Below are 16,336 nucleotides of genomic sequence, written 5' to 3'. Positions count from 1 at the left end.
CCCTGCATCAATCTCCTGTAAAAGTTACTCACATGTACGTATCTATTTATGTAAGAGATTGAAATTTACAACTGTTTTTATAAGTGAGTATCCTAGCTGGTAGGAGGTAACATTGAAAGGAAGTCACCTTAGGATTTTAACATCAGCAGAATCCGGTCACATGACCAGAACTGCTTTTCCAAGACCCTCAATGTACATTACCTCAGGCAGATGACTTTCGAATCAATCACCATCCTATTCAATCTACCCCAACTCCTCTTAAACTGGTGTTTTTTTTTTTTGGTTTTTTTTTTGGTTTTTTTTGTTGTTGTTTTTTTTTTTTTGGGGGGGGGGGGGGGCTGCTAAGGGGCTGTACCTCGTTCCCCTCCTTTCCCCTCCTCCCAAAAAGGGAAAACCCATGATTTTCTGGAAGTTCTGCCAAGAGAATCTCTTCCACAAGGGGGGTGAGGGAGCATCATCCCTTGACCCTAGTAAGAGCATTGCCCCCCCCCCCCCCCCGAAAAAAAAAATGGCAACATGAAAAAAACAACAACAACAACACAAACACAAACATTCGAAAATAATTGTTCCTTGGCCCTTGACCAACAGCTGTGTGCAATATCACTGCCATTGTAAAGTGATGAACTTGAGATGTTATTTTGATCCTAGTTGTACCAGTACCTGAAATCCTTACAGGAAGTGAAGAGTAAGTTTCATATCTCCTGGCACAGAGGAGGAAATACTGAACTCTCAAGGTGTTCCGCTCATGACTACTTATCTCTGCTGCGGTTGGGTTGCCATATTTGTGTTGAACAATCATTTTTTCTTTATAAATTCACTAATCTTTTATGGGAGTATAGTATTTGCAATTATTATGCCATTACGTGTACTGATGCTGTACCATACAAGTAATTGCAAAATGAATTTGGCAAAAAAGGGTGTAATCCCCTATACAGTACTTGTAGCACATCTTAGAAATTCAACAAGCATTTCAAGGGTTAAACAAACACATATTATATCAAATGGGTTTAGTCAAATATCGGTTAGTGATTGGCTAAACACAGTCATGTGATGGAGGCACATTGGTTATGTTCGCCCATGGGCAGAACATTTTTGTAATGTTCTCCCATGGGAAAACATTTTCACGTAACAAATGAAGAACAATAGCGAACGATTGAACGATCATATTTTTCACGCAATTGATAGGATAAATTTGCCTTTTCCATACAATGTGAAAAAGCAGATTTGACTATTAACCAATATAATATAACAGATGATGACTTTTGTTGTCGGGAACATGTACCAAACGTTCCACCCTCAGGGTTTGAAATGCTATTTTGGGAGGCCATTGATAAGTCCCTCGACTTCGTCTCGGGATTTATAACCTCCCTCAATAGCATTTCAAACCCTTCGGGTGAAACATTCGCTATGTTCCCTCCCCCGCTAGTCATCATCTATTATATAATATGCCCATCAGAAGCTGACTACAGATGGCTGATATTATAACAAATATTGATAATAACATCCTTTTCTACATGTAGAACAGAGAAGTAATGAGCACATGATACTCGTTCGTCAAGTTGAGGAGCCCTTTAGAGACAGAAATTGTTCTTGCACACTGTAAAACATTCTAAAGCATAGCTTGATTGCTACAGAATGCTTGTGTTTTTGTCTTGCAACATTTATTTTCAGCTAAGTACATTTTACATTGTACTTAAGGGCGCATAGTCCCGGTAGTGTAGAGGGCGCTGTTGATGATACTGCCGATCACTGTTAGCATTGATACAAAGATTGCAGAGGTTGAGCTGTTATCAAGAGCAAAGCACGTACAGTAGGTGTTGCTAAGTAACGTTGCCTTCGTGGGCTTCTCTACGCATAACGCAGTCTGTAGTAATACCAGGGTGCGTGCATAATTATTATGTGCTTCTTATTATGACATCACAAAAGAAGTTTGTTATTTAAAGCTGTCATCCCCCTCAGCTAAATCACGAAAAGAACTGTGATCGGACCACTGACTACTGTGAATCGGACTTCTTCGGACTCGGGGAAATGGGTCACAGCGTAAGCGCTAAAGAGGAGTCGATAACATAGGTCTATATACTGTAGGAAACTAGCGCCATGCACCCGCGTACGCATTTGACTAAACCACCAGGACCATGTGCCTTTAAATCTCTGCTGTAGTGCATTATTTATTGTTTGTTTGTTCATTTCCATCTAAGACGATGGCTGGATCGCCCATATTCAGCTACGTTAAGCTGGTCTTCCATGGGGTCCAGTTGGATGTGAGGTGGGGACCACTTCACCGGGTTAAACACCCTGCTCTTTGCGATGGATGAATGAAGCGTGATCTTTTACGTGCATGAGTTGTCACTCTCTCATACACAGGACCTCCATTTTATGTCCTATCCGTGGGACAGAGTGTATTTGCCTCTTGTTAGAGGGGACGGTATGCTTACACACAACATTGCTCAGTCCAGACTCGGGTTCAAACCTGGGCCGCGTGATCATGAGGCAGACGCGCTACAGACTCACCGCCCATTTCTTTTTCTTTTTCTTTCTTTTTTTAATAGAAATGAATTCACTAAATTTTTATTGGGAATTTAATTTTTTCAATCATTCAATACAGCCCTGTACATGTACTGATGCTATTCTGCAATTTCCAAATAAATCTGGCAACAAAGAGTATGGTCCCATAGGAGCCTACAGTACACCGTATCAATTAGTACATCGTAAAAATTCAAAAAGCATTTCAAGGTTCAAGTATGTGTACACACCCACTAGAAGTTGACTAGATGGCTGATATCAATTATCAACATCCTTATCCAGGACAAAGAGGCTGTCACTAATACAAACTCACTTGTTGAAGGACCCTTTCTGAGACAGAATTGATCTTTCACACTGTAAAACATTTAAAAACACAGCTTGAATATTAAAGTTGGTGTTTTTAGATTTCAACATTTAGTTTCAGTGAAATGGGCACTTTCTCTGAATACAGGTACCATAGATCTAGCATTTTTCTAATGAGATAGGAATAGATCCACTGTACTACGGTACAAGTTTGTAAACTAAAATGACTCTAGTATCATCCTGTTGAATAAAGACTAATTTTCCCATAACACACATTTCCCATTTAAAGCAAGCTGCCCATAATTCGACCACAGTGCCGTCCAAAATTTGACCGCTGGAAACATGTGTACACAATTTGTAGCAACCCACGCTTTTGCACTGTACCTGGCTGACTTTTCGCACGCAAAAATCCCACACACATTCTATTAGTGACCTCATCACATTACATCACATCACATCTGATACGGAAGTAGAGGACTGGTCCTGTAGACGTACACGTGTAGTATTCCGGTCTCAACATAATAGAATTAACTTCAATTTCGTCACTTTATGTGCGTTGAGGAACAGAGCCAGAGTGGTTTTGAATTACAATTCAAAAAACTAAATTACCACATATTAGTTAATTTGTAATTGTGTGGTGGTCATTCGGTGGCTGGGTACACAAGTACACTTTGGGAGGGATCCTTTCCACTTGGTTCTGTTCGTAACTGCACCCTTTCAACATACATACCATGCCAACCGGTGACAACTTATGAATATTCACTATGTTATTGTTAGATAGCTCTACGGTCACACACCTAAGTACAGACACCATCATTCCTGAAGGCTAATCCAAGAATAAATTATGCCTGGTATTAGACCCCTACTAGCGGTTAAACGGAAAACCTACCCATACGTGTAGGAGAGTTGATCGTATCACCGGACGCTTGTTTTTTTGTGGCTCTGAATTCCGTACTAAGAGGACGAAATTTCAGCGAAAAAATGTACAAGTTATTCACAAAGTCCTGAAAGTTACAAATTTGGCAAAATATGAAAACTATTCACTCCGTTTTTTTGGAAAATAGACTTCAAATATACCTCTCTCCAAAAAGTTGTCTTTTTGCGCGGTGTAAAATCGCATTATTATTCCGGACACGATTTTCGCAATGAAATAATCAACGTCTTTCGCACCTTGTCCTTGCACCAGAATCACAATTCATCCCACAAATCACTGTAAACATTCTCACCGAGCAGACGACAAAGAAAAAATCGGCAAATTAGGCTCAAATTTTGCATTTTACAGTAAAACGTTTAAAATGTCTATCTTGAACATTTCAAACAGTTCACGCGATAAAACCTTATGAAAAATTGATGATCGAATTTTACATGTACGTGCTTTGTCTACGGGAGCGCGGGTGACGAGTTGCGCCCTTGCGTTGCGGGTCCCTTCCTTTAACAGCGCACCACTTTCCGCATCGTTCACTAAACTTGAGGACAATAGCTGCAAATTTCCAGTATCGATCAGTGAACTTGTGGTTCTATCAAGAATCTTCAGCATTTCTCCTGTATGTGAATGGGATTTCATAGAATTTCAGTGATGAAATGTGATTCAAACATGCATAAATATTAACTATGACGAGGTGCAGGTCACTCAACTACATGTATAAATCTGAGGTAATGGGTCAAGGCTAATCTATTTAAAGTCTCGCGCATAGGCCCTACTAATACTACTGAATGCTGAATGTCATCACATCAGTACGCAAAAATGTACGTGTACGGAATTACCATGCTGTCCGGTAATACCATAAACTTTACCTGTAACGTTAGGCCCTTTATAGTTATAGGCCCTACTAACTGCGACAGCCGCCACACTGCACACTGCGTGTGGCGGCTGCGCCGTGCTCCCATTTCAGATCTTCATGTTGAACAAACGGGTGCCTTTGCGGCGCTATATTTCCTTAATTTTTCAACAGAAACTACTAGGAATACTTACATGGGTCGATGAAACCTAAATGACTATCATCGGCGACTGTTTGAGGCATTAATTGCTTGTGATGCACAAAATGATGTCTTATAAGCAGCTCACCGATGTTCACAGAATTCACAATCACTTGCACAAGCACACAGAATAGGGGAGCTATTCGTTATTCTCACATTAGCGAAACTGCGGGGAAGCCGCCAGGACCGCGCCTGGCGGCGCGGTCTCCGGGGCTAAGGCCCTACCTGCTTTCGTCATCAACGCTACAAAAATCCTCACATATTAAGCCATTAAGGTTCATCGAGGTTTTTGAGCTTCAGAGTAGAACTGACCTATTTTGGTTTAATGTGAACTGAGGGCATAACCAGCTGGACCCATTAATCTCCATACTATAAATACCCAACATTGTTAGTATAATTAATATCTTAAACATAGGTCTAACTGTTAGGAGGTAAAACACAGTATCCACATGGTGTCATGCATGGTCAAGATCGGTAGCACACCCACACTTTTGTTAACTGGTTTAGTTGACTTGTTGGGGGCACTGGGCACTGCGCTGCGAGTGCGGCCTGCCTGCCTGTGCAGTGGCTGTGGCCTGTGCCCCGACTTGTTGAACTATGGCTAACTCCAACACCAAGCTCGGCAGAGATAATCAAATACTGATCCAGATCACCTGGACCAGAATTCTTCTTCATCTTTCCTAAATATCAAACTCACTTCAGATCTCTTGGCAGGGTCACGATGACAACTCGAACAAACTTCCAGCCGCCCGTCACCAGATATACAGCGAACAGTCCAACAGCGATAGCCCACCAGTTCAGGGCGGCGTAGGCGCGGAGGATCGCAGCCAGCCCTATGAACGAAGCGACTTTCAGCACCATCTTTGCGCTCGGCAAAAGCCCTATGATCGACCGTAAAACGCGTGCCGCTTTGAACAGCATCCGCCCCCTTCACTGATTACTTACTATCTAACAAAACTATTTTATCTCTACGCTCAAAACGAGCCCAGTGCATAACAAAAGGATAAACCGTTACGCCGCACCAAACAAACGAGCAGTTTCCCTTTACGTTTAGCGGGTGTTGTACAGGACTGGTAGGATAGGTCACATGTGTACACATAGCCTTTTGTCAAGGCCCTCTCGCTGTAATGGGCGAGCGAAGCGAGCCCAGCCGAGCGCGCCAGGACCCCACTCAGCTGGGCTCTCTTCACCATACAGCGAGAGGGCCTTGACAAAAGGCTAGTGTACACATTGCCACGGCGCGCTGATAATAGTTGGTAGTACGTATGTAAATATCGTAGGCCGAAGGTGACCTTCCTTTGCGTGTCACGTACACTGCAGTACTGTACGTACTACACAATTCCTATACCGGCTCGTCAAAAGAAACGCCCGGGGTCTCTCCAGTGTGACCAGCGAAAAAAACATGGGATTGTGCTAGCTTGAAGCTGCCTAAAACTATGCTAAATTGCCATGAAATTATGTGACATCATGTCAGCCAATTGGTGCCTCATCAGCTGACAAGAAAAAACAAAAGACACACAAATAACAGGTCCTCACATTTCTTTTTTGCTTCGCCAATTTATGGTGCGCCCGCGATCAGCTGACAAGAGAAGAACCAATTAAAAAGAAACTTTAATTAATGGTCCAATCGCATTATGGTTCCCAATCGCATTATGGTTCCCAATCGCATTGTGGTACCCATACATTACCAACAAAATCACGTCTTTTCAACCTTTTATTGTCAATTTCATCCAAAATTCAGCTCACAAATTAACAACCCAACCAAAAAGATGTTCCACCCGCCAGTACGGTACACATGGCTGGAGATTTCCTTTCTGTAGGCCTAGCAATTTATATGCTAGAATATATATGCTATATTTGAAAAAACAGCCCAAATCAATGCCTGTACTGCTTGCGAAACCTCGTAAAATTATGCCAGAAAGTGGTACATGTATTATGCCAAGTCTGGCAACATAGAGTCTCTCCGTGAATGAAGGCATGCTTCATGACGTACTAGATTATAGGTGTTACAGAAAACATTTCCCACTTTTGATCCTTAATAGTTCAAAAACTATACATTAGATAACACTGACATTGATATGAGCATGCAATAGCTGAATAGTGTATACAATAATTGGTGGAGGCAATAATGTTTATAGACAACATAATTCAGTTTTATAGAATTAGGCTTAAACATTAATTTTTCAGTTAGGTTTCTGATTTCATTAAGTTTCAGATTTTGCTCTATTTTCAACCTTCTGTACAAAACTTTAACTTTGCACAAAAGTCAATTAGTGTGTATATCCACATAGGAGTGTGTAGTTGACACCCAGACAATGGTCCTGGCCAGGATTGGAATGTGCCATTATTCATTCATGAGAAATTCCACTGTCACAGCTAGTCATATAGGCGTTTTCACATCAGCCCGATAAAAATCCAAGCTCGAGATATTTTTAACTTGTTACCAAGTCAGAAAATAGCGCGCTATTTCGAAACATCGGGCTGATGTGAAAACGCCTATTAGGCGTTTTCACATCAGCCCGATAAAAATCCAAGCTCGAGATATTTTTTAATTTCCCCAGTCAGAAAATAGCGCACTATTTCGAAACATCGGGCTGATGTGAAAACGCCTTTTATTCATTCTGAAATAGTGTAGTGTATGCAAGCACATGGAAACATGCGCTTACTTTTTTCATGTGCATGCATTTCACCCTTTGCCACGAATTCAGACATAGCAGTGCCCAGGGCAATCCATCATGAATAAAATTAATATAGCATCCATATGCCCTTGGTGCAGAGCTCTGAACAGGTGGTATCCAGGTCCATTGTTCAGGGTCATTGTCTGTACGACACACTCACATACACGTCATCAGGCCTATAGTTCCTGTGTAAAGTTCAGGTTTTGTACAGAGGGTTAAAATTTGACCAAAATCTGGAACCTAACTTTGAAATTAATCATAGATTTCATGAACTTATAAAGCTTTTCATATTTAAATCACCTCCAACTAAATTGTACACTTTTCAGCTGTTACTCATATCAATTACAGTTCTATCTGATATAATATTTAGTTTTCGAACTATATATCAAAAGTGGGAAATGTTTTTTGTAACACCTATGTAGGTACAGAACCGCGTACTGTATTTTGTCAGATATATTTTTCTGATCATCTGTCGTAATAAGCTACTGAAATTCATGCATCTGATTGGCTGAGAGCAAATTTGTCGGAATAAAATATCCCTTCGAATGAAAATTACCCTAATGCCCCCAGCTCTCCAAAGTGTTATGAAAGACTTTTCGCTCATGAGACACACTTAAGACTTCATGAAATAGATTTCATTTCTCTCTGATTCATAGTCTCTCGTAGCTACATGTGAGCGACTTTGGCATACTTCATGAAAAGGACCCCTGTTTCATTTCATTGTGTATCATAATTATAAATATTGCATGTTTAGTTACTATACCACTATTCTGGGACCTATAGTTTACATTTCTGGTGCCAGATCCGGGTTTCTCTCTATAGGACGTCCAAAAAAAAAAAAAAAAAAAAAAGGCCTTTGAACAGCGTAATTTTCTGGTGTCGCTAAAGAGCTATTAATGATAATTGCTTAATGATGACAATAATAATAACGATAATGATGATGATAATAATAATGATAATCATAATAATAATCATAATAATAATAGTAATAACAATAATAATCATAATAATGATAATCATAATAATGATAATGATAAAAGGTATTCCCGCACTTCTATCAGCTTTCATTGGCTAATAAGAAAAAAAAAGAAAAAACCTCTGGCACAACTTCAACAAGCAAAACAAAAAAAGCTCAACCACATGTTTGTTTCTGGTGACTGTCACTTCCGGACCCCATGTGGTTAAGCTTAGACCCCATACATACATTCCGGTTGCGCCGGCGTGGACACTGATTCCACGAGCCCAGTAAATCACAGTATTAGATGCTCTGCTGTATGATACACATTGCTTAATTAGGTGATCCGAGTATCCTCTCGGATCACCTTCTGTATCTGTACGGATTCTTTGTTGGTGGTTCTTCTTCTTTCTTTATTTCTGGACAAAAGTTTGTGTATCGATTAGCTCAGAAAGAGTTCTTCCTATCAATTTCAAAGTTATACCATATATGTATCATGTCCCAAAGACGACGGGTCTAATAAAATCATAGTGATCAGTCGACCGTGACGTCATTATGACGTTATTATATGAAAACACATTCTCAATCATATCTCATCAATGGAATGGAATTTTTCAATGAAATTTAGGTCACATATATTTCAAGTTATGCGCATTCTACTCATATTCTCAAAATTCATATTTTCTCTTAAAACGCGCGCGTATGCGCGCGTTGAAATATTTGTATGCTCAAATCGAGCTCAATTTTTTTTTGCACACGTTTCAGACCATTTGGACCATTTTTTGAAAAATTGAAAAAATCGGACGGACGCGTACGCGCGCGCACATATACGCATGCACAGCTCATATGCAACTGAAATTTCCCATTTTTTTACGTTTATCGGATGCCTGAAATTTCAAGGAATATTTCTATCAAGTTTTAAGTCAATCCAACTCAATATGACGTCATACGGGCCCGTCAAAGTTGAAATTCCGCGCGCGCGTCAATGGCGATATACAGTGCAACAATGCCAAAAAACCGCCAATTTTAAATCCGATATTACTCGTCAGGATGGACAATGATCCCCCATTTTCTTTTTATATTCTGAAAGCTGATGAGTGGTACATGTCATTTCATGGGTTGGCGATGCTGGAAAAATGATTAAAAGATATCAAATTTCTTAATAAAATAAAAAAAGTAAATTTTCAAAATGACGTCATCAAATTTCAAGTTCACTCGAGCGTATCTCACTTATCCTTTGCCAATTTTCACCCAGATTTCAGTATGATGTAGCTTATTAAATACTCTTACATTAATGTGATAACAACATTTTGATTGGATGACGGCATCACCTCGTAAAAATGGATTGAAAGTAATCTTGTCAAATTTGACCAGTTTACGTGTTATCTCTATAGGAGTGCAGTTTTTCTGGAAATGAAAATTGACATGACTATCTTTATCGAGCACTAGCTCCCTTATGTTTCGGTAAATTTCTCCCAGATTTTAATATGTTGTAGCTGAGACTTTGTGCTATCGGTTATGTGCCCTCCATTTTTTCATTTGATGTCGGGATCACGTCCAAAAACTTGGTTGAAATTAAAGCTTATCTTCGATGTATTGAGATATTCCTTTCTTTTTGCAACTTTCTTTGCAATAACTCAAGAAAAACAAGCTCTATAAGCATAATATTTTGCACATGTTTAGTTCATGTCACGTACATTATTTCATAAAATAACAACTGCTTGATCAGACACCATCTTGGGTATGTAAATTAGGGTCAAAGGTCATAAATGTTTTATCTTGTATCTTGGTGAATACATGTTCTATCTTTCCTATATTTTGCACACGCAAAGACCATGTTACAAGAATCATTTAATAAAATAACCACTTTTTGCTGAGATGCCATCTTGTCTGTGCAAAGTGGGGTCAAAGGTCATATGTACTTTTTTCCTCTATCTTCGTTATGACGTGTTATCTCAATGGGAGGGAATTTTTCTAGATGTGAAAATTGACATGGTTGTCTTTATCGAGAACTAGCTCACTTACCCTTCAGTGAATTTCTCCTAGATTTTAATATGTTGTAGCTGAGAGTTTGGGCTATCGTAATAAGCAATTCGTTTCTTCATGCAATGTCGGCATCATGTCAAAAAACTTGGTTGAAATTAAAGCTTTTCTTCGATCTTTTATGATATTTTTTCTGAAACTTTCTTTGCAATAACTCAAGAAAAACAGCCTTTATCACCCCCATATTTTGCACATGTTTAGTTCATGTCACGTACATTATTTCATAAAATAACAACTACTTGATCGGACACCATCTTGGGTAGGTAAATTAGGGTCAAAGGTCACAAATTGTTCATCCTGTATCTTGGTGAATACATGTCCTGTCTTTCCCATATTTTGCACACGCAAAGGGCATGTTACAATAATCGCTTCACTAAATAACCACTTTTTGCTCAGATGCCATCTTGGGTGTGCAAAGTGGGGTCAAAGGTCAAATATACTTCATTCTGTATCTTCGTTAGTGGATACGGAATTCGGTACCAAAGATGGCAAGTCTGACCTCCTTTTCTAAATGAGAATCCAAACATCACACGGCCAATGTCTCCTTGACACAAATGAAACCGATATGGTCATGCCTATTGGGATCAGGACTCAAATCATTGATTTTCGAAGAGATCGGATCACCAAATTTGTCAGTGTTGACAAATTCCGGTTCTAGTTTTAGTTGATTCCGTCGATTTTATAGGATGGATAGGTCTACACGAATGCCGTTCCGCACTGAGATAGTAACCCCCTCCCCCCCCCCCCCCCCCACACACACACACACCTCAGGTGGTCATCGGTTGTACCGCATGCGCGCTCCCGAGAGTTTCGGAAAACTGAGGGGTATATTATTTTGGAGTTCAGTTCGGGAATAAAATCCCGAAAACTAATTGAAATATTCTTTATTGTATTTTTCCCAAGGTATATTTTTTCAGATAGGGTTTTCGTTTTCAAATCTTTTTTAACACTCCTGAAATAGGGTCCCAAATAAGATTAGTTTCAACCCCCCCCCCCTTCCCTTCAGATTTAAAAAAAAATCAAAAAAAAAAAAAAACAGAGTGCTTGATCGCGGGTGAATCGCCTATTACACTGAAAAAAACCCCAACAAAATAAAACAAAACAAATACAAATACGAAAGCAACGGACTGGAAAAACCCAAATTGGTACCATTTGAATTTTCTTAAACCGGCGCAAAAATCGCCACTAAAATGCCCGGTCCGATGAAAATTAGATACAGGGGCGGCGCAGCCGTGGGGGCCGTGGGGGCTCGGGCCCCACACTTTTTGTGCACCAAAAGGAATACATAAGGTGTCATCACTTTGGGCCCCCACACTTTTTTCAACCCGGAAGTACGTAAGTGGCACTGAAATAGGAGGGGAGAGAGTGAGCTGAGGACCTTCTTTTTTTTCTTTTTTCTTTTTTTTTTTTTCAACCCGAGAGTGGGCCCCCACACTTTTGGAAACACTGCGCCGGCCCTGAAATATACCGCAGTTATAATGATCAGCGATGAAAAGGATGAAATCACTGTTTCATCCTCTGCAGACCAGGTAAATGATGAGACAAACAGCAAACATTGCTATACCTTGTATCAACTATCATTCATTGTCTTGGTGAATCGCCAGAGATAGGCCAGATAAAGTGGGCCCCGTTGACAGTTTAGAATGTTATGTGCTCGACTGTCGCCAATCACTGCAGGACCAACCTGCACACCGCCGTAGATGGCGTCTACTCAAATGCACCTAGATCTTTTAATACAGCTCTATGGTCTTCGCCGAGAACATCATTGCATACAGTAACGTTAGTACTTATGGAGGTGAGCGCGCTGGTGGCTTGATCGCATCGTTGTTGTCATGGAAACTCGCACAAGGAACACTGACCGACCATCATGTATTATCGAGGAGGTTCAAGAGAATGGAGTCACAACTGTCGTATTTCAAGCTATTCGCGTGCCCTCGAAAACGAGCACCGAATACCCGAATAGTATACTTCTATGTGAACGCAGCCTAAAGCAAGAGACCAGAAGCCTAGTCAGTAGAGCTGTGAAAAGGTGGTATTCTTGATATTCATGTTTATTGTTCAGGGTCATTGTAAGCACACATGAACTCACTTGCACATACACACCATTGGATCCTGTGTAAAGTTCAATCAAGGAGGTTCAAGAGAATGGAGTCACAGCTGTCTTATTTCCTTTGCTAGATGTTCGATGCCGCCGCTCAGAAATATTTGAAGCATGTGCCAAACAGGAAGACAAATTAGGCGTTTTCACATCAGCCCGATGTTTCGAAACAGCGCGCTATTTTCTGACTTGGGAAATTGGAAAATATCTCGAGCTTGGATTTTTATCGGGCTGATGTGAAAACGCCTATTGACTCGTGTCTCAGTAGGCGTTTTCACATCAGCCCGATAAAAATCCAAGCTCGAGATATTTTTAACTTCCCATGTCAGAAAATAGCGCGCTATTTCGAAACATCCGGCAGATGTGAAAACGCCTAATCACCAGCCACTTTCTAAGGAAGATATGTCTTTGTGATGGTAATTACTTTTCGCTATCCCTTCTTATACAAGGTTATTAGGTGGTACAGACACGAGGATGTGCGAATAGAAATTGCGCAAAAAATGCTGAAATAAAGATGAAAATTACTCGACTGAGCATACCCGCGGGCACTAATCTGATATCTATCAATAAAGAATTATATTTGAAGATTATTCCAGGTCAGTTTTATTTGTCGGAATTAAGCGGAAAAGTGATAAAACCGGCTTTCCTGGATGGTACAGTTTTAAACATTTTCACATGATACAGCTCTGATTTACACTTCTGCACAAATTTCTGCACGGGATTGATTTTTGTTTTACATGCTTTATCGTTAAGTGAAATTTCATTTAATTCAATAAATGAATAAGCAAGATATGGCCAATATTATGTTAACGGTCAAAATTAATCTTCAGATTGCTCAGCAAGACGGCGGCTTCGAACATCGATCATCAATGGCACAAAATTGTAATGCACCTGTGAAATTCCTTTGTACATCAATAGAAATCTGACAATTACTGTTTGAATAATTACAGCCAGTTGGAACTCCAAGAAACCTCCTTGGTTCAATTTTGTACAGAGGGTTCATATTTGACCAAAATCTGGAACTTAACTTTAAAACTAATCATGGATTTAATGAAACTGATTTATGCTCTCATATTCAAATCACCTCCAACTAAATTGCACACTATTCAGCTATTACTCATATCAATGCAAGTGTTTTCTGATGTATAGTTTTTGAACATTTTGATGATCAAAAGTTGGAAATGTTTTTTTGTAACACCATAATGCATTCTATTGTATAATGGTAAAGATGCGAGGATGCGCGAATAGAAATTGCCCAAAAAATGATGTAATGAAAATGAAAATTACTCGACTGGCAATGCCCGGACACTAATCTGATATATCTATTAATGAAAAATTATACTTGAAGATTATTCCATATCGTTTGTCGGAATTAAGTGGAAAAGTGATAAAACCAGCTTTCCTGGAGTGTACAGTTTTAAACACTTCCACATGACACAGCTCTGATTTACACTTTAGCACATATTTCTGGAAGGGATTGACCTTCGTTTGATATGCTTTATCATAAAGTGAGATTTCGTTTCATTTAATAGATAAACAAGTAAAATATAGCCAACATTAAGTTAGCGTTCAAAATGATCTTCAGATTGCTCAGCAAGACGGCGGCATCAAAACCTGTCATCAACGGTACAGATGCACCTGCGAAATTCTTTTGTACATCAATATAAAAGTGACAACTTTTTGAATAATTACAGCCAGTTGGAACCCCATCTTTTAAACCTCCTTGGTATTATGATTAACTCTGCGCAGTGTTACACCTCTTGTGTTAATTTATGGGAATTCCTCAAATTCGACAGGCTGCATGCGGTATTCACAGGAGATTCAAGAGTGGAAAGAAGAGTGGTTGGATGTATGTCAAATAAAGAAGTTATCGCCAGCAATATATACTAGCAAAAAAAGAAAATCTATAAAAGTATGTGTGTATGTGTGTGTGCGTGTGTGTGTGTGTTGGGGGGATACTTTCGGTAAAATATTTGGAAATTTGTAGTAGAAAATTGTGAAGTCTGTGGAGGGAACCAAGCTGAGAAAGAATGTGGATGGGGGAGTTTCGAGGGAGCTTTTGATTTCTTATGATTGCAATTCATATATAAGAATATATATATATATATATATATATATATATATATACATATATATATATATATATATATATATATATATATATATAATTCATATAGTGTGAGAGATAGTTCCCTTCCCAAACGTGCGCGGTGCCTAATTGTGGGTAGCATATACTGAAAGAAATCAGTCTAATTTCTTTCAGTATAATATATATTCATACGTATGTATATATATATATATATATATATATATATATTCAGTTAGTAAGACCAGCATAAGACCAGGCGTCCACTAGGGCGCGGACAAGACGCGGACAAGACCCGGAATGCAAATTTGGTATTCCGCACTCCTTCGGCAACCTGTCCGCACGTTCCTGAACGTGTCCGCTCACTGTCCTAAACATGTCCGGGCGTTTCCGCACCTTCGGGAGAGAGAAAAATTTCCGCGTCCAAATTTTGATCGAGACCAAAATTTGGACGCGGAAATGAACTTCCTGACATCTTCGGCGACTTGTCCTGACGATGTCCTGACGATGTCCCGCTTGTCCGGAACCCTTCCGCTCCTTCCGCACACGCTCCGGAAAGAATCCCGCGGTGTGGGGAAGCTTCGCGAATGAAGGCGGAAGACACCAGGAATGTTTTAGGACAGCGCGGAGCCGATGCGGATCTATATTATTATGCAAGTGTCCGGAACCGATGCGGAAATTTTGTAATCCAGACACGAAAATGTCGACACTTTCCACGAGCGTCATGCCAATGAAGCGCAAAATGAGTAAGAAGGGAGGCGAGGCCCCCATGCAAATATCCCTATCACAGGCACACCTTTCGTCTAGTGATGAAGAACAGGTAAATCTAAGGAATTTCCGGTCCCAGAAGGCAAAGAAGAAGGTAGTAGAGACTGTGCCAAAAGCAACCAGAAAGAAGTGAAATCAGCCCCCTAACTTCCTAGTAAGTTTATGTTGATTTGCTCTTTTCAGATATTATTTTTCATCTGAGTGACTTTCCTGGTTCCTATTACTTACTATGGTACATTTTCCTTTATGTTGTTTTCGTATTTTATTTGCAAACAAACTAGGTTGTGCCATGTGACAGCCCAGCTGAAAAATCACAAAAGTAGGTGGAAGTACACTCAGAAAAAAAAACCATAGAATTTTTGGCTAAATGTTAGTGTATTAGATAAACATGAACAAGTTGTTATTCATACGCAAATGCTTTCTAATGATACAACATATCAGAACAAAAGACAAATTCATCGCACTAAAATGCATGAATTCAATTGCAAAGATATACCTGTGGTCTCATTACAATGTAATATCTTTGAAGCCCAAAATAACAATGAAAGCTAAAGATAATACCAATTCAAAATTCAAGTGATATGAGAGAAAAAGCAATAAATCATGAACTCGAAAAAGTGTTAAATTTCTTCGTTTTTTTTTTGTTGCTGAGTGTATATATTTAAGTACACATTAAGCATCACAAATCATTTCAGAAATATTCTTTACCTGAATGATTTTCGTATTTGTTATTATGTAATAATTTTATCGTCTCTTTTTGTTTTAGTTTTTTAGCAAATAAACTCGATTGTCCAATTTGACAGCCCCGCTGAACCCCCCCCAAAAAAAAAGTAAATTAAAGTAGGTTAAAATATTTCCCCATTTTTACACTTCATTGACCAATAGGCTACTAAGCTCTAAGCATG

At 39.5% G+C, this 16,336-nt stretch overlaps 1 protein-coding gene across 1 annotated transcript in view; it reads right to left on the bottom strand.

The window, feature by feature from the left end:
- LOC139728757 (long-chain fatty acid transport protein 4-like) overlaps positions 1-5,831 on the bottom strand; it is a 35,334-nt gene extending 29,503 nt beyond the window's left edge. The window contains exon 1 of the mRNA XM_071639699.1: positions 5,501-5,831. Coding sequence (XP_071495800.1) covers positions 5,501-5,724 — 224 coding nt within the window. The 5' untranslated portion in view covers positions 5,725-5,831. The remainder of the gene's footprint in view (positions 1-5,500) is intronic.
- Positions 5,832-16,336: the final 10,505 nt, after the last annotated feature.

This window comes from Diadema antillarum, unplaced genomic scaffold (assembly GCF_040938485.1).
Source record: "Diadema antillarum isolate AM-2024a unplaced genomic scaffold, OU_Dant_1.0 seq00000197_RagTag, whole genome shotgun sequence".
In the NCBI taxonomy this organism is placed as follows: Eukaryota; Metazoa; Echinodermata; class Echinoidea; order Diadematoida; family Diadematidae; genus Diadema; species Diadema antillarum.
The sequence above is the reverse complement of the archived record's forward strand: the minus strand, read 5'-3'. Positions and strand labels throughout refer to the sequence as shown.